A 24,163-nucleotide genomic window follows, 5' to 3' on the forward strand; every position below is an offset into this window, starting at 1 on the left:
CCGTTTATGCGATCGTGGTTCAGACGTGTTTGTATGACTGTGGCTTAAGATCTATTTTGTATCTTGTTTAACTCAATATTATTTATTATCTATGCTGTAGTCTAATAATTTAAACACATTAAGAGATTTATTCTGTTATTCTATTACAAATTTTCGAAAATATAAAATATGTCAATGAAACATCTGGGCAAGGTAATGTATTATACTGCATTAAAAAATAATACATTTATAAAACATAACCTCAAATAAATTTTGTTGTACCTTTATAATTTTACATATACATCTGTATTTATTGTTCTCACATGGAAAAGATTTGATTTAAAAATTGTTTTATATTATCATACTAATGACCATATATGTAAATTTTTAGAGATTATATTACATACCAAGACCTACACGATGGTCAAAAGGAATTGGTGCAGCATTACCAGAAGAATATAAAAAATTTTGGAGGGAATGGAAAATGCAAACACCATCTGCTGTTCACTATATAGAGCAAAAGGGCAGATATGTAAAAAATGAAGAAACAGGAGAAGTGTAAATATTTAGTAACATGTTTTCAAATGTTCTTATTTGATATTTAAAAATTTAATATTGAAATATTAGTTCAATTATTAGTAACCATGTTTTTCTTGGTAATAATGTTTAATATCTTCAATATTATTAAATGAAATTTACTTTTAGATATCCAGTTCAAAATGTACCATTACCCTTATTATATCCTAAGGAATTTCATGAAGGACTATGGGGTGGTGAAGCTATCATACAAGGTTTTACAAAGAAGCACAAATATGCTCGCAGATATCCTCGCTTTTGGTTTCCTACTCTTAAAAAGTCTGTAGTTTATAGTGAAGTTCTAGATAAATACATAAGTGTTGTTGTTACCAATAGGACTGTTGATTTAATAAATGAACATTATGGTCTTGATCACTATTTGTTAAAGGTACATAGATAAGTTGTAAAATACTTTCAAATATCGTAAATATTATCATATTATTTAATGCTTCTAATTATTTATAGACTCCTGCCTGTGATTTAAAGTCTGAGCTTGCACTAAAAATAAAACGTCAGATACTTTTGTCATTGCTTGATAAAACATTATATCCAGATGATCCTGTTAAAAAAGAAGAAATTTATAATAAATATAAAGAATATTTAACAGCTGTAAGTTCCTTTAACATAATTTTAATATTTTTTAACTCTGAAATTAATTACTTTAATTACCATATAATTAATATAATTATTATATTAATATATATTCCCAGTATACACGAGGTGAAATTGAATGGTATGGTTTGACATATAAGGAAGCTTGTCAGAAATTCATAAAACAAAATGAAGAAAAAAACGAAGTGAAACCTTTAAAACTTCAATACAGGTCTGAGTTAATTGCCCAACTTAAGGAAGAAGAAAGTCAGATACCTGCAGAGAAGTATGCTTATAATAAATTACGTTTTTTTTACTTTTTGTGTTTGCAAGAGGATATAATGGCATATTATTTTTACAGACCTTCAGTATGGAAGCTACCCTGGAATCCTTTCACTTCTTCAAAATCGAATTAATAAGTATATCATATTGTTGTACATTATAAATAAAAAATATGAGGTAGTTAATTCACAGTGGAGTTTGATTTTCATTTTTATATAGTAATCTCAATGTAGAAAACTGAATAACAGGTTAAATTTCTTATATTTCACAAGCGAATATTAAACAACTAGCACAAACGTAAATTATAAGATGACTTCTAGACATAATTAACTAAAAATTGTTTATTTCTAAGAAATAAATAACTACGATATTGAACACTCCAAATCACCATCCTTTGGTAAACAATTTAATAGTGAGGCTATGGCTCTTGTAATGTATGTCATTGTTCCAAAACTACCACTTGGAGCACTATCATAAAAATGTTGACAAACATACGCTGCTCCACCACAAAGAAGATTTCCCATTGCGGTTGTTTCACGTTGCTCTTTTGGTTTAGCACAGCACAGAGTAGCATCACCATCAATTTTCATCTAATTATTTTAAATGAATTCAGTATATATAATATATATGTATATATATATATATGTAATATATATGTATATATTAATACTATACCTGATCATCTAAAAAGATGGCATTAGCCTTATGAACTAATTGTTCAACAGCAATAAGTCCTCCCAAAGATGTTGCCACATTATATTCAGTTACTAAAGTTAATACCATTAAAGCTTCGACTACTAACTGACGATATTCTGGTTGTGGTATAGTATTTAATACAGTTTCTACTGCTAGTGCAAATTTTAATTCCCCTGATGTCATTTCCTGTGTAAGATTTTGAGGTAGAATTCTGCCTTCGATTGCCAAACCTTGGCACTGTAACAGTTGAAATGTTAGCAAATGATAAATTTTAAATACAGGAAAATCACAAGTTTTAATGGACGAACTTCAGGATCATGCAAAATTGTTTAAAGTAAAGAAAAAATTGTATATGTATTATTTTCAAGAAAGAATAATATTATTATTATAAGTTAAGAAGCATTACATAGGTTTAGTTCTAATGTAACACAGTTTTTGGAATTACTTTAATGAAATATTATTTCTGTGTGTTAAAACCAGAGATATATTAAAAGTACATACATAATAATAGATTGATCGGTATTATGCATATAGTAAAATGGTCTATTTCAAGAATTTGTTGAATTAATTGTGTTTTATAATTCAATAAAATTTACTTTAAATAAAAATATTTCCTTTACATTGAAAGTCTACAAGTGTTGGTTTTTACCTTTAATTTTTTTCGAAATTTGCTTTTTACATTTTTATGTTTTGAACATTATGTTTTGAACAAAACAATAATGAACATATATTTATGCTAACTTTTTTTTTTAAATTTTTATCGCTTCTGTGTTTCCAAAGCTTGTTCGTTAAGACCTGAAATACTTTGCACACGCGTATACTTACTCGTTCGAGCACTTGCCATACTCGAGGATAAAAATCTCGCGGCACTCTGTTTAATGCACCGTCCAACCTTCGTCGTCGTAACCATTGACCTTGTCGGTCTGGTTCTACTTCGTTACCATCAGTTTGATCAGGACTTAAGAAGCCTCCAATTTGTGATTTCTAAAGTAAGGTATTAGGATTACAATAAAAGTATTAAAAACCAATAATTATGTGTATCAATATACTTTAATGACTATTACCTTGCTAACTTTACTAGATTTGCAACTGATAACAGAAAAATTTCCCCGACCAACTAAAATTAGAAAAAATTATTTTTAAATGAAAATAAAATTCATGTCTTATTTCATTAACATGTTAAACATACCACTGCTAATAGCAAATTCCTTCCCGCTTATAATATGGTGTAAAAGATTTTTCATTTCGAATGGCGATAAGTTAAGCAAATGCTCGGATGCTTCTTCTCCTGTACATATTAGAGTTCTTGATAATTCAGTAGCCATTACTTGAATAATTAAACCTACTCTAAGTCTGAGCATCTCAAGAAACAATTGCGGTTCCGTTCTAATGAACATTGCTAAATAAACAAGTAATTCTTGTGTTAGCATAGCAGTAGATTCATCATCTCCATACGCTTGATGAATTAAAGCTCGTAATTCATTTTCTGGCAATGGTGCGACAATAGTGTGCTCGTTAGTTGGTGGCATTCCAACTGTAACTTGTTTCTGACGAACTAATAAATCAGTGACTGCTTTGGCTAAATCTTCTACTCGTTTTCCTAACATGCCAGCTGTGTGACGTACAATACCCCACATTTTTTGTTGACAAGCCTTTTCGTAGAGATCTTTCAGTAAATCTTTTATCAAAACTGGATGACCTTCTTCTACCATACCAGTATTGAAATACAGACCTTGAGAATCAACCTAAGTATTTAAATTGGAAATTTTTATTAAGTCAATAGAAAATATTTTTCAAAAATGTTAGAAACAACTTTAATTCCTCAATGATGAATAATCGCATATGCATAATATTTGTTTTTGAAACTAACTGTCTATTTGTTAATAAAATTGCTCTGTTGCTAGAGGATTAATCATGTATTATACAGAAAAAGACATCATTTTCCCTATTTTTCATTATCATATTATTTTTCTGTTACACTTTATAACAAAAATTCAAAATTTTTAATGTTTACCAATAAGTAATCTATCAATAAAATTTTGAATAACGAATTTTATAGTATTAAATGAAATTAAATTTAAATCCATTATATAGAAATGTTTTCTTGCTTGTACTTACAAGATATTGTAAAATATCTCCTTGTTCTTCTAAACTTTCAGTTTCTCGAAGCATGGTTAACAATTCCTCTACTTCTGTATCTGCGTACTGAGTTTCACCTATACCTCTGTGTCTATGTAACTTTGGAGAATTCGTCCAAGATAATAATTCATCTGTAGGGGACGGTGTTCGATCCATGGGAGCCGACTGCGTAGAATTAGGAGTTAACGTCGTATCTGTCACTTCAATAAATGGATTTGTATTTAGAACAGCAGAAGGTCTTCTATCTTCTCCTGCCACCCCAAGAATTTCAGCTACAAATTATATACTTACATTTTTTCACTTTTCTCAAAAATTATTTTCAACTCATTCAACTATTTGGTTATTAAATTCATTTAAAATTATATGTGTTTAAAAACAAAATAGACATGTTAAATTTTTGATATTAATTGTAATTTATATTCATAAACAGAATGGACGTGTTAAAATATTGATTTTCATTATAATTTGGAAATTATTTATCAAATGTTAGTATGTACACTTACATTCTTGTAGGATGGTAGGAACCATAGTATATAGGATCACATTATACAAATGTTTAAAGATCCGCTTTAAATCGCATACAATCAAAATGTTAAGAATTTAAGAAATTTGTATGTAATTAATATACGAAATAAATGTAACTTACGTTCTACAGCAATTGATCTTGTTTTCTTTATAGCACCTTTAACTGACATTCTGCGTCTTAAATTTTTTCCAGTTTTAGTTATCGGTCTATTCAGGAGACCTGTACGATGTGGAAATGCGCGCATCAGATGTTCTTCTAAATATTGTTGGACCTTATCAAATATGTATAAATATATATAAAATATGAAATTATGTATAATTAATTATTATGTGAAAAATATTTATTTACCTGAGGATTCAATTTATCTGGCCTACCATCTTCAGAACTCCCTAAGAAGCTTAGATTTGTAATGCAAGAGGTACTTAAAAACTCATTTAAGTTCCCTAATGAAACTCTTGTACCATTGATATAACCACTTTTTAATTTCTTCATAGTAGTTATCATTGCCAATGGTATCTTTCCTTGGTCTGAAATAATAATTGTGCTATATAAAATAAAAAGATTGTTTTTATTGTTATCTAAGAATAAAGAAAGCAACATTTTCTATATTACTTGTAGGATGTACCACTATTGAGAGAATTCTATACTATTTTTAGCACACATCTTAAATAAATTTTTGTCCTGAATGATGATCTAAAGCTGCCTATGGCATACCTAGATGATTATGAGTAGCAACAAGTGTTATAGTTGGTCTGCCGAGCATTTGCTTCCAGTTGATGGTGAGGAAGGCCAAGTTGGTTGTAAAAGTGTTGGCAAGGAGGGCTGCATCATTTGTCGTGTAGTACTCCTCCGCATCAAAGTTCTAAGACATGCAACAAACGCGCACACCACCGCACATATAAGCTGTTATCTTCTTAGAATGTTAGATTTTATATCGAAAAGAAAACGGCCTTTCCTCAATTCCTCTTTCTTTTTTGTTTAACTATTTTATAACATTAATTGATTTCGCTTATGATGAAGACAATGACATTTAAATATCATATAGTAGAAATTAATAATTAGCAAAATATTAACGATGGCTAATAAAATTGCATTAAAACTTTCCATAACCACAAAAGCAAAACTAATAACAAAAACAAATGCACGCATGCAGGCAGACATGTTAGATGCTTTTCGGATAATGTACTTGCATAATTTCAATAAGAAATTAAACTCCAAAAAGGAACTGCTTTGTTTAAAAGCTATATATTTTATCTCTGTTACTTTTAAGCTTTGAAATTTTATTATCACAACTTTCCATGTATTAGATAATAAAAAGTAACACAGATGAAAATTATAGTTTTTAAATATTAAGTTACTATACCTAGATGAATGTTCTTGAGGGGCATGACCACAAGAGGCCGGCCTAACATGTTCTGCCAGCTAGACTTCAAGAAATTAATTTCGCCTTTGAATATGTCAATCATGAGTTCATAGTCCGATGCGATGTAGAAGCGGGTCATGTCTGTCAACTAATGTTTGATGCAAGAACAAGAGGCAACGTAAGAAAAGAAATAAAAGTATAGAAAGCAGACAGTTCGATGAGCATCAGCATCCTTACCTGTGGAGTGAATGCAAATATTTTATCATTCAAAGAATATAATTTACTGGTGCTTAAAATTCCTACGTCTCTTGATTTACGTCCAGATAATCCTAATTTTTTATTTCGGCCTAAAAGTAATTATTTTAGATTAATAAAAGCGATTTAAATACACAACAAATTATTTAATAAATATACTTCGTATATACCTAAATATGTATACAAATGACTGAGGACTTTTGCGGGTTGCACTTCGATTGGAGCAACCTCTGCAATTGTTTGTACATGAATATCATGTTGAGCTATTTTTTCTCTAATTTCAGCATCTTCTGCTAAAATAACAACTTGTACTACAACATCTGGCTTTTTCTCACTACACAAACGTCTATTTAACGGATCCAATTCACCCACAGCAAGAAAACCCTATTAATTGAAAATATAAATTAAAAAAGAAAATAGTTTTAACTTCTCTGTATTTAATTTTTCTATAGTTATACACCTACTTCTTGTAATAATTTTCCTAATATGTAAAGAGATTGAGCCCACATAAATGGGCATCTGCCTAATGCAACACGTTTCTGGCTACCTGGTTCAGCATATTCTGCCGATACATTTGCAGTTTCTACAGAATACAATTCAGGTACTAACTTTATTCCATCTTCTGCTTTGATCATAATTTGTTCTAATTGTTTTGTATAATCTGCTACTGCCTCTTTATTGCCTTGGAAACAATAATCCACGATTAAGTAACAAAAGAATAAAGGCCATTCGCATTCTATATTTTCAAACATACGTAATTCCCATGGTTCATAATAGAGCCTATTAAAAGCATAGTAAATTGGTTAGAAAATGCTAACAACATGCATAGAATTAATTTTTCTTTAATATACTTCACCTATTAGGATCTTCTTTTGGCGTTTTATATCCATCTCTCAAAAATCTCTTACACCCATAATGACCCTGCAGCTTCTTAGTAATAGCATCTCTTGTTAATTGAATTAAATTAGGTTCATCTACAGCGAATGCTGGAAAACTTATAACAGATAATAAACCACTGTCTAATTCTTTCGAATTAGATTCACGTGGTAACATAGACTGTAGAACAGCTTGACATTTTTGTGCTTCATCTGCTAATACATGAATTACCGAGGTAGGTCCACCTCTTGCACCAAATAAGTCCAATTCATTCATTGCTTCCATCGCAGCTTTTGCCATTCCAATACTGCTAGCATTTAGTTCTGGTAACCCATGATTTGTTTTATCTCCTCTCTCCCAAATTCCATAATCAGGAGTACAATAAGCTGATTCAATATAGAACACTAAATTTTGAATGAATGCAACCTGAAGTTAAATTATATATATTTATAATTACTATGCCAAAAATTATTCCATATATAATGCATATTAGTTAAAATATATGTTATAATGTATGTACCTCGTCCAAGTTGAAAACAATTTGTAAACCAGATGCAGTCATTTGGGCCAGAATTAATAAATAAAGAGATATGGCATCTATTTGAAGATGACCCCATTCTGTATCACCCACAACAGTTTGTTCGTTAACAGAACTGTATTTAGCATGTAAAGCATCATATGGATTTTGAGTGGACTTAAATCGTTCAACTTTTTCTTTCTGTTGCATCATTGCCATCAATAAACCTCTCATTAATTTTACGCAACTTTGTTCCAGTTCATATGTTTTAGCTCTATCTTCATCCGCATCAGCTATCTTTTTATATGCCATTGAAAGACCCCAAACAGCGAGAATACAGTATACATTGTCACGAACCCATGCATGGTCATTTTCTGGACTAGCAGGGAAAAGCCCTGTGACAACATTCTGATGTTTCATAATAATTTTATGTACAATCCGTTGGTAATAGTCCAAGCGGACACCAGAATTACTACGACTACGCATTTGGAATATGTGTGTCGAAATTTTGAAAATATTTTTGAATCTACTTTCTTTAAAAAACGCTTTAAATTCTTATAATTTTATAGTATGCTTATTATCTCTCATTGCATTTTGAGGTTGGATTTGAATTATTTCTCTAAAACACCTTTACAATAATTTCTTGATACTCTTATTTGATTAATAAAAGATATATATAAATATATATGTAAGTAAATTATCACACAGAAAGTATAAAAATTCGTTACATATACATTTCACAACATTTGCACAAATTGTAAAACTTCACATGTGAACATTTTACATAGCTACAATGTGAAACGAATGTCAAACACAGCGGACCTCTATATTTTACACCATCATTAAATAACTACAAAGTATGTGTTCAATATATGTACAATATATGTATATATGTATGTATCATGAACATATGAATATAGTGACCGAACAATAAGGGAGGGTGTGAAGTTATTTCCGGGAAGCAGGCAACGTGATACTATGGAATTCACATTGGTGATTGGTCACGCAAATGCAATATTATTTTCATCGAGTAATATACCAAGAATTTTCTTTCTGGTATAATTGGTTAACTGGTTTATTTTCTTCTTCCAATATACATCACTAAGTTGGTGACCAATGACCAATGCGGTCCCAAAACACCACGTGACCATGCTGTAGTAAGATAATATACCCGGAAACCGAAAAACGGCATTTAACAAAAACAGTTTCACGAAAATGGCAATCCTTTCTGTTTAAATTATAAATATTACTATATTAATGTACGAACAATAGATTATCTGAATCTACTCAAATTTAAATCTGTATAAATTTTGGAATAAATTACCTGAATTTGTCTAAATTTTCTTATCATAGACAATTACTCAATAACAATCGAACGAATTTTTTCATTAATCGAAACCTATGATATATTTCGAAAATGAATACAAATTACATTAATTTAGTTAATTAGTTACTTAAATTTCTGTAATACGTAATTGGTCATAAGGTGCACTATGTCAATCATTATGAAAAATTAAACTTTTTGTTTATAAATACTACCTACTTGTTAAGAATGAATTTCACAAATGCTAGAATATCTATACAAATCTATAGATATACAGGATGCGGTCGAATAACATGTACAAGCGGGCGTGAAGTGATTCCTTATGAAAAAACAAGAAGATGTAGAATAAAATCCTTTTTGTCCGAGGCTTTGTTTTAGAGAAAATCGTATTTGAAAATTTATCAAGTGCACTTGATCATCATTAATTATCGACTAGGTATGAATAAACAATCAACAGGAAATTATTTTATATACAAACTTCAAATACTTCTTTTATGAATCTGTTAAAATACATACAAATTTGATATAGTAACAAAATAATTTTTACATAACTTCATATTCAATGAGTTGATTGTTAGTGTAAATCAATTTATTTATAACATAAATGAGAATAATAAAAAATGGTATTTATATATTAAAAATTACTATACATATTAAAATTTACTATTCTTATTTAGATTAGTTTTTGTTTCTGAATTTCAATTACATAAATAACTGTTTATATTTTCTTAATTATTTTATTTCCTTAGTTATGAATTATTTACGTTTAACTTTAGGTATTTTTCTGTTTCTATTTCTATTTTTTACATTTGTAACTTCATAAAAATTACTACCGACTTTCTTCCTTTTACTAGCTCTTTCTATGGCTCGTCGTTGTTTGCTTGTTAACTTTTTTTCTTTTTCTATTGGCGATTCCATCTTAGAAGATGCTGAAGAAACTTTAAATACTCCACTACTTGATGTAGTATTTGTATTTAACATTTCAGTATCACTAGAATCATATTCCTTTTCTACCTCATCATACACACTTTGTAATAAAGTATCTTTTTCTAATGGCAAATGAATTTCATCATCAGAATTTTCTTCATTTAATTCTGTTTCATTTCCATTTTTTAAATTTTGATTGGATTCAACAATTTCTTCATTTCCTACTGATGTTTCTCCAGGTTGTATATTTTCATCATTTTGAGTTTCATTGATGTTGTCATTATTCAAATCAGATACAACTGAATCAGTTTCTTCTGTCAGATCGTTTTCATTAGATGCATTGGGTTCAATGTATAGGTCATTTTTGACATCATCACCTGAATATGGTAAACCAACCCTAATTTTTCGAAAATCTTGTATTACAGATAACTGAAGTTTTGGTAGATCTTTATTTGATGTATCCTCAGTTTTATCCATATCAACATTCTCTTTTTCAGAATTGTTATTTTCAACAGGAATTTCATCTGTTGTCTTTGTCAATGGTTCTTCAAAATCAGGCGGCGGAACATAAAACGGTAATTTACCACGTTGCCAATCGTTCAGAACCATTCGCGAGACGATAGTGATATCTGGTTCGCCTTTCTTTAATAATTTACCACTTCTACGTGCAAACTTCTCCAAAAAATCAATGTGATCATCCCATTTCATAATTTTATATGTCTTACGTATATAGTCTTCTTTTACTCGTAATAATACTTCTGAAATGTAATCTTCAGGATTTTGAACAAGTTCTACTCTTACTACGCCTTTCAATACTTTTTCTGTGTCAGTTTCTGCTGATGGATAAACTACGCCTGGACAATCTATCAAGTAAATACGTCGCATTAAAGTAATATATTGCCATACTTTTGTCTCTCCTGCTATTGGTGCAACACTACATACTTTCTTTGATCTTAAGGTATTTATAATTGAACTTTTACCTGTATTAGGATACCCTATAAAACCTACACTGATTTGTTTCTTATCAATATGTAGTTTTGCAAACTGGCGTAACAAATTAATCAAAGAACCTTTACCAAATGGATGCGTCATAGAAGCATGAAAGGCTACTGTTGGATATTCTGCACTTAATATTGCAACCCATCTTTGTGTTACCCAAGTTGGAACAAGATCTACTTTGTTTAAAATAAACATTAAATGCTTATGAGGTTTTTCTGTTCTGAGATATTTTTCTATTGGTGGTGATCTAGTTCCTAAAGGATCCCTGGCATCCAATACTTGTAAAATAACATCAGAAGAATCTATAACTTTGTACAATTCATTCCAAATTCTCTTGCTTTGTCCTGCAGACATAACCCAGTCTCTTTGAGCTTCTTTAATACCTGTATCTGGACGTACAAGATCAACATCCTTAGAATCCTTTTCCAAATTGTACGTTTCTTGCTTTTCTTCTGCTAATTTTTGTAGTTCATCATATGATGATAGTGATAAATTTGGTCTTTTTCGTACTTTCTTTGGACCAAAAACGCTTTCAAAACTTTCTGTATCTAATAAATGCACTCTTGCATTTGCAGCCTTCTGTTGAAGTAATGTTATCGGCAATTGCGTAGACTTCATAATTACATTGTAAGGATCTTTCATTGCTTTCCCTAATTCAGTTTGAAATTTTTGTAAAGCATTTTGAGAAATAACTCTTGAATTGCCAAACCATCTCTGCGAAGGTTCTACACGAGACATAGTACCAGATGGCTTCCATCCTTGGAATGGAGCTGGACTAATGATATGTCCTTTACGATCACGCTTTGGTTTTTGATTACGGTACATTTGTAACCTTTTAATTGTTGCTTTTGTTCGAACCTTCGCTACACCTTTTAATCCTTCTGTAGGTCGTTCAGGATTCATGCTGTGCCCAGAACGTTTAAATCCCTCTTTTCGAGGAGCTTTGTTTGTTACATGTGACTTCGCCATTTTGCCTAAAAAAAAAATATTCGTAATTTGGCTTCTTAATTTATTTCATCAGTTGCATCGATTTTAATATTTTACTTTCTTGCTTTACTGTGACTTAAATTATAATCAACTTTTTCAAATATTTGATTTCTTTGTAATCAATTATAGATGTTATAAATTACATTAATTAATTTAAATATGAATTTGAAGATGTAATTCGGAAGCTATTCCTAGCCGAAAGGCAGAAGTTATAATAAATAAGATAAAGTACGAGTTTAAAAATCATATTTACCTTTCTTCTTTCTACAATTACTATAAAAATCTTTGCTATGTTTTTGTCATAAAAATATATGAAGTCATATATTTGGACATAAATAATTGAGGTTAAGTTAATGTGTGCACGTGCATGATCATATAATGATATATGCAGGTTTACACTAGGTTTGGAAACGTCAATGGAAGGGGTAAGACTCCTAGCTGTCAGAAAAGCAGCGACAAGAAATGGTACATCGAGTTTTAAGAGGTTATTGTAAAGCGGAGGTTTCGATCTTCAAATCCATGACTTCGCACATAAAAATATTTTTTCAATGCCAGTAGAACACCTTCAGACTATCAATATATGTATACTGTCAATATTTCAGGGTTCTCAACTAAAAGTATCAATATGTATTGTCAATACAATATTGTCAATATTTATTGAGAACTTTGAAATACTGACAATATTATTAATCGTCTGAGAGCACTTGTAGGGACGTTTGAACTTCTAAAATTTTAAGAAAGAAAATCCATTTTTACTTTACTACCCGCTACGTAATGTAAAATCATCTGAGAAAAAGATGAACTCAGGATTGTGAAGATTGAAACTTCATGCATTGAAATGAGTCCAGTTGGATTATAGGACAATTTTTTTTCACGAAGTTTCAAGTTTAAATATCGACAATTTTTTATTAAAAATTGAGTGATTCTTTTTTTCACGCTAGTGCATATATATTGGTATTGTAATTAGTATATAACATTTATTACTGCAAATTTCTACAATATGGAGTAATGGATTGAACAGCCTTTTGTAAAAAAATCTTTGAAAATATTAGTGTAGACAATAAATTATTATTATAGAAGGAAGAGTTATTTTAATTAAAAACAATTATACCTATTGGAAATATGTTGTATATTTAAGGATATCGCAAGTTTGAAATTACAGACATTTACTCATATAACTATTCACAAAATTTGTTATATATGTTTGTACATATTTAATAAACAAGATTCCTTAGGAAGATACTGATATATTATGAAAGAAGTATGATATATACTTATACATAATTATTTTAATCATAAATATAATTACTTAGAGATTTAATATTTATAATACACCCACAAAGGTTCATTGCACATAGTATAAATAAAGCAATATTATAATTATACTGCGGGACCAATGGCCTGTGGCGTACAGAGATATCCTTGCTGACACTTTAAATAAACCATCCATCATCAGGTCATGCGTCCTCATCTGATATCTTGAAGTACTAATAACACAGTATGTGCTACTCACAATGCGTAAACAAGTCATATGTATGGAACTTCACAAGCTGGCATGAACTATTGTATCTTTATTGTTTTTATTATTAGGCTAATTTGTATAAATTACTTGTCTCAGTTTTGTATTCAATCATACAATACATTTTACATCATTTCACACCAAACCAACAGCAGAAATTGCATAAATAATGCAAGTATTTTTATCTTTTCAGAACAGGGTCAAGTAGAACAATTTATTTAATGCAAATCATTGAAATATATTTCTTTATCTTCTACAATGGCATTTTATTAAACTTTTCTAATTCATTATCAAATTTTACAGATGTTTATATTATTCATAAAATGATATATTATTATAATATATTTCAATTTCCATATTTATAATATTAAACAATGTTGCTTTATATATTTCTCATACTTTCTTGACTAGATAATGTAAATCTTATCGAATATAATTGCTTAGCATATTTTAAGTATGTATACGCAGCATATGCCACTTTAATTAATATACATAAATACCACTGAAAGATTTTTTGCTTAATTTTAAAATATAACTTTAAATGCTTTCAGAAAATTCATATGCCAGAAAACAGTTAGAGAGTAAACTCAACTTAAAGTGAGCTATTTATCTCATAATTGAATCACTAATAATTTTAATGATATTTATGTGCATTGATTAAAACGAGATCTGTATATATAAAATTTTGATTAGTAAATTTGTCGATTACTACATGTATTCTACATTGTCACATTAATACTTTCATAATTTTATTATGTAAAATTCAAATTATCATCAAATTTTATTAAATGAAAATTATCACCAAAAGAATAAATATATACTTATAGTATTTTCAATATTTGTGCTATATATAATTTTCGCTTCTAAATTATGTATTATTATACAAAAATTATTGTTATACGAAATTATAATTTAAATATATTGCATATTATGATCATAAAATAAACATATGTTTCTAAATAATAAATAATTTTATATAAATTTTATATATTAAATTTACTTAGAAGTCAGTGTATTTGTATTTTAATAAATAAAATTTATTTTACAAATAAAGTCTTACAAATGAAAAACATGTAAAATACTATTAATTTTGTTTATAATTTATATATTAAACTTATTATATTACTTATGTGTTATCTACTGTTATTGTACGTAAGTTAGCATTTATCGGTACTGTATACTGTTTATAGGCTTCTTTCTAAATTAAAAAATTGCATGAGTCTATTTTATAATTTAGAAACACAAATATTTTTCTACTATAATAATATTTAGGAATTAAACCATCAATTATATAATACTTATGCATCACATGCATTATATATATATATATATATATATATCTTACTCTAAATTAAATGTTATAAAATAAAATCTTCATAATTTTTCAATTTGAATTGTCATATGGTTGAAATGGATTTATATCACAGTAAATGCAGTTACTTACATGCAGTTGGATATAATTATTTTAGTAACTGCATATAGAATTGAAGATATTAGACATTATTTTTAAAAATTTTCAAGTAGATTTTCTCATTATTATGTTGTATACTTATAGTTTTGCTTCCTAATATTTTATGCAACATTTGAAAACATTTTGAAAAAATTTTATGTAGATTAATAGAAATGAAAATGAGTCATCAAATTTTGCAAAAAAAAAAGGAGGAATAAATTGTGTATTTACATTCAAACTTCCACGTACTTTGACTGGATATAATTTATAAATATTACTATTTTGAGTAACTCATAGTTGGTTAATTTTTATTAATATGGGTTTTATATCAGAAGTTATTATATAAGACAGATATCGTATAAAAAAATATGAAAATTTCATTCTAGTGTATAAATGTAATGATACCCTACATTTCTTATAATTTTAGGGATATGAAACTACATTCTGTTAAATTTTTATCAATTAAAATTAGATTTATATACATAAATTTGAAAATAATCTATTATTAATATACCAAAAAAAAATATATTTTGTTAAATTAAAAATATCATCATTAGATAGGTGATAATAATAGATAATAAACATATCATATTAGGTATGCAAAATTCAATTTTCTTAATTGTTATCAATGATGATAATTAGAATAAAAGCATAAAAGCAAGGTAGTTGATTGTATAAGTTAACTTTTTATATTATGCTGTACTGTTCTGTAAATTTAAAGATGAAGAATTATTATTCCATTGCATGTACAATAATTTTTGAATAAGTGATCACATGTTTTTGCAAGTTTAAAAAATCCTATTATCTTTGTTTTTTTTTTAACATAAATAATAAGTGATGTCTAATAAGTGATACATTAAGTTTCATGTATTACTTAGTAATCAATCAAAGAGATAATTTCAATTATTTGATTAATCATTTTTCAACAAATTTTGAATTTTTATACTTATAATTAGAATTTTATGGAGCTATTATTATTGGATTGCTTTATCAAGATTTTTAGCTTTATCTCAAACTTTATTCCATTATTAGTGTTGATAAAAGAAGACATAATTATATATAATATGAATAAAATTATAAATTTAATTTGAAATTTAGCAATTCATTGATAAGAATTTTATGAAAATCTAATTGAAAATATAAATATTAGAATTGTTACTGATAGATGATTTATTAAGGAATATAGATTATTTTTCTAGGATTATTTTCTTCATTACATAACATCTGATAAGAAAGTGTATTTTATTTCGAACAAATGATAATATATGAAGTATGTACCATAATTACTTATCTGAGAGATATTGTAACTGATTGTAACTCTTCTGAGTACTGAATTGAATGTTTAAATTAAATTTTTCCTAAACTATGCTCTACAAACATAATATTATATTTATTACTATTTTGCATATTATATAAGACATTAATTAACTAAGATATTTAAATTATTACTTTGGCTATCTATTATATAGTATTAAATAAGACAGATAAAGTATGTTTGTTTCAAACACGCCTATCATCCACACTATATATATATATATATATACTATATATATATATATATATATATGTATCTATAGCACGTAAAAGATTATTAATATTTCAAATTCTAAAATATAAAATCATATTATTTTTCTAAAATACACAAGAATTTCTGGAAGTGTACATAAACATTTCTGTAAGTATATGATACTATCTGAAAGGAATCTTTTAATACTTTCTTATACTGTCACTGGTGGTTTGTACTCTTTGTTAACTACATAAAATTTATGTTTTGTTCCGAACAAACCCCATATAACGGCAACATTTTCAATGATCAAATTAAAAGGAATTGTTGATAATGCCCCACATATACATAGTATAAATCGAGCAATACCAAATCGGTATAAAGAAAATGATTTAACTACACCAAAAACATACATATAAATATTTACCGCACCAATAAAAGCACATAGAAAATCTATAAATGGTGGGCAAGTAATGGGATAAATTCCAGCTAATACAATATTCGAAGTAGAAAGCGGCAGTGTTACCCACGAGTAACAAGATATGCCTAGAAGCAGCTTTTTATTTAATGGAATAGCTTTGGAATGTACAACAAGTAATATACCTTGTAACCATCTTTTTCTTTGTTGTACAAAGTCCCATAATGTAAATGGTGACTTTTCCCACATTTCGCCATCCACAAAATTAAATGTATACCCTTGGGTAAACGCTTTCATTGCAAAAAAACAATCTTCTGCAACGGATCCATCTAGTCCATTGTTGAAGGAAACTTGTCTTTCTGCACCCATCTATAATAATAAAAATATTTTTGTATGATATAATACGATTATAATTAAGGACATGATTCATGTATAACGTAATAAACAATTACTTGAGTAACAACATAAGAACCTTTCATACTAAAGAAAGGTTTATGAAACATTGTGAATTGTAATCGTAACTTTCCCATGTCATCTGCTACTCTAAAACTGTCTGCTAAGGTAGTAATCCAATTAACAACATCTTCATTTGCATATGTTATTAACCCTTGACCAAATTGATGTTTTCCATCCAGTACAAAATTCAATATCCCACGAACAGAATTTTCAGTCAGTAAAGTTTCTTCATCAAGATGTACAATCCAATCGTTATCTGCTAACTCATTGACTGAATTTTCTAAGCAATATTGTAAAGCACGGGCTTTGAACAAAGCACCACTACTTGTACGATAGTTTGGTGGCACAACGACTTCTCTGATTCTTCTATGAGGGTTTAATCCAATTGGCTTATCACTAACTACTTCAATTTGAAAGTTTTCTAAACCAGTTTCTAGACATCTGTTTAAATTCCTTATTACATTTGCTCTCACTAATTGTGGATAATCTCCACGTGTTACTATTCTAATACAAATAAATGGTGCAAGTAATGGCGAACCTTTTAAAACAACTTTATCTGGGAATGCATTGTATATCATTAGTCCTACAAAGTTAAATAAAACTTGCGGAAAGGAAAGAAATGTAAGTATTCGCAGGATATATAATATAAGTGCGCCAAGAAATCCATATTCAATCCATGGATCAAATGTTTCCTTTTTATTATTATTCCAACTAAGTCCTCCGGTAATCAATTCAAATATGATTATAACAACAAGTAGTAAACAACAGTGTAAAATATGTTTTGTTACACTGTTCAACATTATTTCTGAAAAATAAAGATAAGAATTAGTAAATATACATTCTATATATATGTTATGTATATTATTTATGTTCATAAATTGTAACATACAACTTTTGTTTATGCATAATTAATCAAAATATGTAAACTCACTGCTTAAAACAATCACTTTTATTAGCGAATATAAATGAAAGATTTATAGACTGAATAAAGTAAAATGTTATTTATAATACAATACTTGTAATAAAAATCAAAATGACATGAAAAATGATCTTCTAATTGTTTTGAGTACTGCATATTCGCTGATAAAAAAAATAGCAAAACATTAAGTTCTACATAATCTTATCAAACTGTGCTTCACATGTATATAACTGACAAATCTTGTATATATTCTATAATCTAGTGATAGTAGATTGAAAATATGAAATATTATCCTCTAAAAAATATTTAACATTTCATATTGTCCTATGCTTTCCACTATTTCTATATTTCTACTTGATTTCATATTTGTATATGATAAATTTATCACAATGTTAGGATATCAAAAGTATACAAGAGCAATGTAACGTTTCTATTCATAATACATTAATATGTTATTATTACATTATTATACGTTATTAATACGTTAATATTCATAATCAAAATTTAGATACAGATGGAATAATTTCAGTTCTAGGTTCAAATAAACAACAAAATTATTGCATAAATTTTCACAAAGACGCGATAATATTAATGTTTACTAATAATATTCAATTAATCTATTAAAATGTTATTTTATTTATATACCTTCCTTCGTGCAGCCAAATTTTATTGTGATATATCGTTAAAAAGAAAGATTTCTCGATTCATTGCCCACAACAACAAATAAATGTAAATGAATAATAAAAAAAAAAACTAATTTATGTACCGGTATGAATAAAAAATATTTTCATAATTTCAACAACACATTACCATCGACTTTCGTTGACTCAAAGAATCACTTACATTCCAACATTCTTCAATGTTTTACAGGAAATGACTAATTATCAATACGAGATAAGGAAATCAAATCAACCTATGAAGTTGCGATAAATATTGAAATTTGACATTAAGGTAATACCAGTTCGACAATTATACTGACGCCAATTATACTTTTCTTTTTACTGGCTTTAACGTCTAATATAAACCTCTATGATTGGTTGATGTTACTTATGCGGATAAAATTAAATTCATAATTTTTATATCTTTCACCGTTAAGTGTTATTTATAGATATAACGTGCATTTGTATGTTACTCCTAACAATGTATGAATGTAGCAATGGATTATTGAAAAGTGTAAGTTCATGTTAATAATGAAAGTAAAATAAATGTGAAAACAGATTAATATCAACCGTCAACCACGATCGTATACATAGGTTCAACACTCGTTCAATTTTTGGTGGTGGGGGACGTCATCATTTTGATGTATATTAATTCTCTTATTAGCCGTATGGCGCTATTAGAAAATTTCTTAATGCGCATGAGTGTTCAGCGATCATTACGCCGCTCTGCGACGATATGCTTTACCTCTAAAAGTTGAACGAGTGCTGAACCCGCATACCGAACGCAAAAGCAGGCGATTGACCGAAATTCAAAGTGAGGAAGAGAGCTCTGAAAGATGAAACATGGCGAAACAAGCAACCAATGAAAAATTAGTAAATGGGCAAGGAAGTGACGACATGGAGATTGAGGGCATTCCATTGGTTGACACATACGCACAGACAGTATGAAGAGAAGTAATCAGGAGTGCAAAGATCATAGGAAAGAATAGAGGAAATTAATTAACGAAGCAGGCGAAGAAAGTAAAAGAAGAAAATTTGAGTAGGAAACAGAATAAAGAGCTCGAGAAAGACCAGATAGGAGACATTTCCAGTTATATTATATATGAAAAGTAGAGTCCCGAGGATCTGAGCAAAAGATTTAGTGGTGATAGAAATAAGTTATAATATAACAATGCAATACATTTATGGATGCAATGTTGAAACTATATATGTAATGAATTAATAATAGTCGGCACAAAATAGGATTAAGAAATATTTGAAGACTAGAAAATGTGATAGAGGATAGAAATAACATGGATTTTCAAATTATATTTTGGATAGTAATAAAATAAAGAAAAGGAAGTGAACAGAGCTAGAGACAGTTGTAGGCCAAAAGGAGCATAATTTTGCCTGTAAATTGGAACTGAAGAGAGGAAGAAGGAATGAGAGAAAAAAAAGAATGAAAATGAAAATGAAATGTATCTAAGAAATGACGTGAGCGAGAAATGTTTTTTGTTGAGCAGAATAAAGGTAGATAACCTTTGATAAATCTCTTGCAAATATCCTTGTAAAACCGAGGAAAGAAATAAATTAAAATTTCATGAAAAATGACCCTCGTTTTTGGCTTTAGAGACCTGAAATTTAGCAACCGAAAAGACATGTACAAATAAAAAATTTTGCAGTCCGGATACTCTACCTTATCAGAAGATCAAAAGATGAAAAATAATCGCAAGTAATGTTATTATCTTAGTAAGATAATCTCACTCACTGTGTCGTAAAAAATATAGTGCATTAAGTGGTTTCATACCTTTATATGTTAATATAAACATGTTAATACAATGTTTATATAATAATACAATAAGTTCATATTTTGTTCCTAAAAACATATAAAGACTGGAAACATTGTGGTGCCTATCTGCTTAACAGTGTTATCAATCTGTTATCAGTGATAACCATCTGCTATTTTTTTTTTCTTTTTATTTTATTATTTTTTATTATTATATAGATATGCGTATATTTCGTTTGTACTTCTTGAAAGTACAAGCACCCACTATTGTACCATCTGCTACCTGAGTAGAATTGTAAGATAAAGTTCACCTTAAAGGCATTTATCAGCAGAGAGATCTTGTGCCATATGCCAACTGTGTAGTCAATGAATGTATACTAATTTAGATTTTCTCTGTACACTAAGAACTTTAGCATTTTAAATATGTTTAGTTGCAAGATAATTGTTAATGTTTTATTTTTGTTTTTTATCGCTAAAACAAATAGGTGAGTAAAAAGTGTTATTTGTTACAATATATATGTATTCCTGTTTTGTGATATATATAAAGCGATACAATGAAAAGATGTTTTTCAACTTTCTTTCATTTCCCATTATTCGTAACATAACACGTCCTATGTGTGTGAGAGAGATAATATCCTTTATATATAAAACATGGTTTTCGCAGTGATGAGAACTATTTGAAGGCCACAACAGGATCAAGTGACTTCGATGTTTTAATTTTTACACAACATTGGCCTCAAACTGTTTGTTATACATGGAAGGAAAGCGAGGCATCGCACACGTGTTCATTACCGACAAAACCTGATGAGTGGACAATTCATGGCATTTGGCCTTCTCAATATCATAAAATCGGTCCACAGTTTTGTAATAAATCAATGCCTTTTAACCCTTCAGCTTTAAAATCAATAGAAAGAGAATTACAAGAAAAATGGATAGATATAGAATGTGGAAAAACATCTTACTCCCTTTGGAAACATGAATGGGACAAACACGGTACTTGCGCGGCGACCGTGCAATATCTAAATAGTGAGGTCAAGTATTTCAAGGAAGGTCTGAATTTATTGACAAAGTATGATATGAAAAATGTATTAGTAAAAGGCAATATCGTACCTGGACGAACATATAACGCGATCGATATTTTGAATGCTATTGAACGAATATTAGGTAAACGAGGCTCGTTATTCTGCATAAAAAACAAGGTAAGAATTTATTTATACATTATATAATATCGATATTTGATGCTTAAACTTATTAGTATAAAAATTATTTTAGGACACTAAAGAATCATACATATTTGAAATACGAATATGTTTTGACAAGATGTTACAATTAATTGACTGTGATGGAACTTATGAATATCCTACGAACTGTGATCTTCATGGATATGTAACATATCCTGATAAACTGCCACAAGGATACAACGTAGCACAGGTATAATTGTAGTATAAATTAAGTTTGTAAGATTATATCTTACAAATCGGTATATTCTAAATTGTTTATTTAATATTATTACAGAAATTACAAATTTGGAACATAATTATATTTTCAAACTTATGTCTTTTCTTTTACCATTATTAATTACAAATACAGAATGTTTTGAAATGCTGCCTTTTTATAAACAATTTGTAGAATATTTTACAATGGTATAGTATCTTAAAAGTTATATGGTTGACTGCATGGAAAGTAATAGCTGATATTTATTATGATCATTCTACTTTTTTCTGAACAATTAAAACTGCAGATGGTGTCAGGCCTGGAAGTACAATAATAATAATTAGATAATTGAGCCTTGCACCCTTTTATCTTTATGTTATTATAAGAAAATCATAGCTAATTCAGAATATCTTAATAAATACTACTACATACTAGTAATATTGTATTACGTATTATAAATTTTAGCATACCTAAAGCATTCAACGGAGCTTCATAATCATCTTCCATGAAAATTTTCTTTGGGAAAGCTGTCATTAAATTAAATGGACCAGATGGATCTGTTCTATTAATTTCTATAAACAATCTCACAGCAGATAACTTCTCCTTACTTCCAAAGCTTTGTGTTAATGTTTGTCCATTAGTAAGCCTAATCTAAAATGTTACTATTATGTCATTTAAATATAATGATATTTAGACATTAAGATTAGAAGTAGATATTCATTAATATGCAACTTATTACCTGCAACCTTGTATCATTATATTCCTTTCTATAAGTACTAGTAGAGGATGATGGTGTAGGTGGAGATTCTGTTAATGCTCTTTTGGCATTAGCTTTGGCACGTCTAGCAGCTTTGTCAGCTTCAATTTGTTCTTTAACTTTTTGACGTGCTAATTTCTCTTCTTCTTTTTCACGTTTCCTCTCCTCTAACAACTTTCTCATTTCTAACTCCTCTAACCTATAATTGAGATAGACAAATAAATATACTGTGTTCACTTTTGTGAAAAAAAAAAAAGGCAACTTACTTTCTTCTAGCCTGAGCCATCTCTTTCCCTGATTTTATTCTATTCTTTTCCCTTTCTTGTGCATCTTTCTTTTCCTGCTCCTCTCGCTCCTTGTTTTTCTGTTTTAACTTCTCTGTTAGAATTCGTAATTGTTCCTTCTTTTCCTCTTCCGTAAGAGGTTTCTTTTCTTCCGTGCTTTCAGAGAATCTATCATGTCCAGACTTTGTTGCATGAAATTCGACTTCCAAGTTAGATTTAAACAGTTTTCCACAACTATTAAATAAAGAATCAAAGTAAATACTTCATTGACATTAACCAACATAAAACATTAGTATATATTTACATATCACATTTCATAGATTTAGCAACTTCAGTAGTAGACACCTGACCACTAGCATCGGCAGTATCTTCATGGATTGATGTTTGAAGATTAGACAGCGTTGCACTTTCAGCAGTAGGTGGGTCAGGTGATGGTTCAGCATCATTTGAATGAGCCAAGAGCCTAAAATAAAAATTAAGATCGTCATCGGACGATGAGAATGAAGCCACGGCCTTTCTCGTACCATTCCATTGCCGGAACAACACCTTTGTTTCCAGTAATTTCTAAAGCTTTTTCTCTACAACAAAATACACATTAAGATAATAAAGGTTATATTATATTAATAAAAGAGCTACTTAAAATACTTACGCTTTAGATATGCTGAAGCCCATATCGACTAACATATTTATATCACTCGACGACATTTTTCTCTATGTTTTCGAAGTTTTAACGAATATTTTTCACCAATTCAACAAGAATTCGGCAAGCACGCGATCAAAAACTTAACGTCACGTTCAACCGACGCGCTACCTATGCGAATTTGTACGTTGTAAAAGTCTACTGGTAGAATTACCTTACCGGAAGTCACATGCAGTTAAATTTTGAAAGTACAATTGTCACGTTTAAATAATTTTTTATTTATTTAAAATTCCGAAGAATGCAGAAAACATGGTTACAATA

At 28.8% G+C, this 24,163-nt stretch overlaps 6 protein-coding genes across 11 annotated transcripts; 2 read left to right on the top strand and 4 right to left on the bottom strand.

Annotated features, from left to right (window-relative positions):
* Positions 1-32: 32 nt before the first annotated feature.
* Positions 33-1,617, top strand: mRpL28 (mitochondrial ribosomal protein L28). The gene is made up of 6 exons (XM_069116766.1): positions 33-192; positions 371-537; positions 685-943; positions 1,021-1,164; positions 1,266-1,432; positions 1,508-1,617. The coding sequence occupies exons 1-6, from the start codon at positions 169-171 to the stop codon at positions 1,560-1,562; spliced, it is 816 nt and encodes a 271-aa protein (XP_068972867.1). The 5' UTR covers positions 33-168; the 3' UTR covers positions 1,563-1,617.
* Positions 1,618-1,670: 53 nt separating this feature from the next.
* On the bottom strand, positions 1,671-8,699 carry LOC138181687 (probable phosphorylase b kinase regulatory subunit alpha). 3 transcript variants are annotated; one of them, XM_069116743.1, is made up of 14 exons: positions 7,804-8,699; positions 7,264-7,709; positions 6,872-7,187; positions 6,578-6,791; positions 6,390-6,499; positions 5,504-5,651; positions 5,138-5,316; positions 4,910-5,060; positions 4,243-4,535; positions 3,314-3,869; positions 3,189-3,241; positions 2,950-3,108; positions 2,104-2,361; positions 1,671-2,018 (listed from the first exon to the last, which is right to left on the bottom strand). In XM_069116743.1, the coding sequence occupies exons 1-14, from the start codon at positions 8,284-8,286 to the stop codon at positions 1,791-1,793; spliced, it is 3,594 nt and encodes a 1,197-aa protein (XP_068972844.1). In that variant the 5' UTR covers positions 8,287-8,699; the 3' UTR covers positions 1,671-1,790. The 3 variants fall into 3 exon arrangements, with proteins under 3 accessions (XP_068972844.1, XP_068972843.1, XP_068972845.1); XM_069116742.1 differs by lacking the exon at positions 5,504-5,651 and adding an exon at positions 6,153-6,300 and having other exon boundaries at positions 7,804-8,691; XM_069116744.1 differs by lacking the exon at positions 5,504-5,651 and adding an exon at positions 6,153-6,300 and having other exon boundaries at positions 4,243-4,463; positions 7,804-8,679.
* Positions 8,700-9,666: 967 nt separating this feature from the next.
* Positions 9,667-12,814, bottom strand: Ns2 (nucleostemin 2). The gene is made up of 2 exons (XM_069116748.1): positions 12,291-12,814; positions 9,667-12,024 (listed from the first exon to the last, which is right to left on the bottom strand). Exon 2 carries the CDS (start codon positions 12,017-12,019, stop codon positions 9,881-9,883), a length of 2,139 nt encoding a protein of 712 aa, XP_068972849.1. The 5' UTR covers positions 12,020-12,024; positions 12,291-12,814; the 3' UTR covers positions 9,667-9,880.
* Positions 12,815-16,158: 3,344 nt separating this feature from the next.
* On the bottom strand, positions 16,159-19,614 carry egh (beta-1,4-mannosyltransferase egh). 3 transcript variants are annotated; one of them, XM_069116604.1, is made up of 3 exons: positions 19,147-19,614; positions 17,381-18,189; positions 16,159-17,297 (listed from the first exon to the last, which is right to left on the bottom strand). In XM_069116604.1, exons 2-3 carry the CDS (start codon positions 18,182-18,184, stop codon positions 16,725-16,727), a joined length of 1,377 nt encoding a protein of 458 aa, XP_068972705.1. In that variant the 5' UTR covers positions 18,185-18,189; positions 19,147-19,614; the 3' UTR covers positions 16,159-16,724. The 3 variants fall into 3 exon arrangements, with proteins under 3 accessions (XP_068972705.1, XP_068972704.1, XP_068972703.1); XM_069116603.1 differs by having other exon boundaries at positions 18,949-19,614; XM_069116602.1 differs by having other exon boundaries at positions 19,533-19,587.
* An 879-nt stretch (positions 19,615-20,493) lies between these two features.
* LOC138181618 (ribonuclease Oy) lies at positions 20,494-22,164 on the top strand. Of its 2 annotated transcripts, none has more exons than XM_069116606.1 (3): positions 20,494-20,673; positions 21,392-21,926; positions 22,000-22,164. In XM_069116606.1, the coding sequence occupies exons 1-3, from the start codon at positions 20,657-20,659 to the stop codon at positions 22,162-22,164; spliced, it is 717 nt and encodes a 238-aa protein (XP_068972707.1). In that variant the 5' UTR covers positions 20,494-20,656. The 2 variants fall into 2 exon arrangements, with proteins under 2 accessions (XP_068972707.1, XP_068972706.1); XM_069116605.1 differs by lacking the exon at positions 20,494-20,673 and adding an exon at positions 20,949-21,212.
* A 142-nt stretch (positions 22,165-22,306) lies between these two features.
* On the bottom strand, positions 22,307-24,027 carry LOC138181863 (UBX domain-containing protein 1). The gene is made up of 7 exons (XM_069117209.1): positions 23,852-24,027; positions 23,727-23,780; positions 23,507-23,665; positions 23,185-23,436; positions 22,901-23,117; positions 22,632-22,812; positions 22,307-22,480 (listed from the first exon to the last, which is right to left on the bottom strand). Exons 1-7 carry the CDS (start codon positions 23,905-23,907, stop codon positions 22,434-22,436), a joined length of 966 nt encoding a protein of 321 aa, XP_068973310.1. The 5' UTR covers positions 23,908-24,027; the 3' UTR covers positions 22,307-22,433.
* Positions 24,028-24,163: the final 136 nt, after the last annotated feature.

This window comes from Bombus flavifrons, chromosome 7, assembly GCF_040668555.2.
Source record: "Bombus flavifrons isolate JBK064 chromosome 7, iyBomFlav1_principal, whole genome shotgun sequence".
In the NCBI taxonomy this organism is placed as follows: Eukaryota; Metazoa; Arthropoda; class Insecta; order Hymenoptera; family Apidae; genus Bombus; species Bombus flavifrons.

Bases quoted from the DNA above. Each gene is read 5' to 3' on its own strand.
- Ns2 (XM_069116748.1), bottom strand. From the start codon at position 12,019: ATGGCGAAGTCACATGTAACAAACAAAGCTCCTCGAAAAGAGGGATTT.
- LOC138181618 (XM_069116605.1), top strand. From the start codon at position 21,151: ATGTTTAGTTGCAAGATAATTGTTAATGTTTTATTTTTGTTTTTTATC. The intron at 21,213-21,391 runs GTGAGTAAAAAG...TGGTTTTCGCAG, and splicing joins TTTATCGCTAAAACAAATAG to TGATGAGAACTATTTGAAGG. The intron at 21,927-21,999 runs GTAAGAATTTAT...AAATTATTTTAG, and splicing joins TATTCTGCATAAAAAACAAG to GACACTAAAGAATCATACAT.
- mRpL28 (XM_069116766.1), top strand. From the start codon at position 169: ATGTCAATGAAACATCTGGGCAAG. The intron at 538-684 runs GTAAATATTTAG...ATTTACTTTTAG, and splicing joins AATGAAGAAACAGGAGAAGT to ATATCCAGTTCAAAATGTAC. The intron at 1,433-1,507 runs GTATGCTTATAA...TTATTTTTACAG, and splicing joins AGTCAGATACCTGCAGAGAA to ACCTTCAGTATGGAAGCTAC.
- LOC138181687 (XM_069116743.1), bottom strand. From the start codon at position 8,286: ATGCGTAGTCGTAGTAATTCTGGTGTCCGCTTGGACTATTACCAACGG. The intron at 2,362-2,949 runs GTAAGTATACGC...CAACTGTTACAG, and splicing joins TATGGCAAGTGCTCGAACGA to TGCCAAGGTTTGGCAATCGA. The intron at 2,019-2,103 runs GTATAGTATTAA...TAAAATAATTAG, and splicing joins CCATCTTTTTAGATGATCAG to ATGAAAATTGATGGTGATGC.
- egh (XM_069116602.1), bottom strand. From the start codon at position 19,554: ATGTATACGATCGTGGTTGACG. The intron at 18,190-19,532 runs GTTGATATTAAT...TTTATTTTTCAG, and splicing joins GTATACGATCGTGGTTGACG to AAATAATGTTGAACAGTGTA. The intron at 17,298-17,380 runs GTAATTGTTTAT...TTATTATTATAG, and splicing joins GTTCTTATGTTGTTACTCAA to ATGGGTGCAGAAAGACAAGT.
- LOC138181863 (XM_069117209.1), bottom strand. From the start codon at position 23,907: ATGTCGTCGAGTGATATAAATATGTTAGTCGATATGGGCTTCAGCATA. The intron at 22,813-22,900 runs GTAATAAGTTGC...GTAACATTTTAG, and splicing joins ATAATGATACAAGGTTGCAG to ATTAGGCTTACTAATGGACA. The intron at 22,481-22,631 runs GTATGCTAAAAT...TTGTACTTCCAG, and splicing joins AGCTCCGTTGAATGCTTTAG to GCCTGACACCATCTGCAGTT.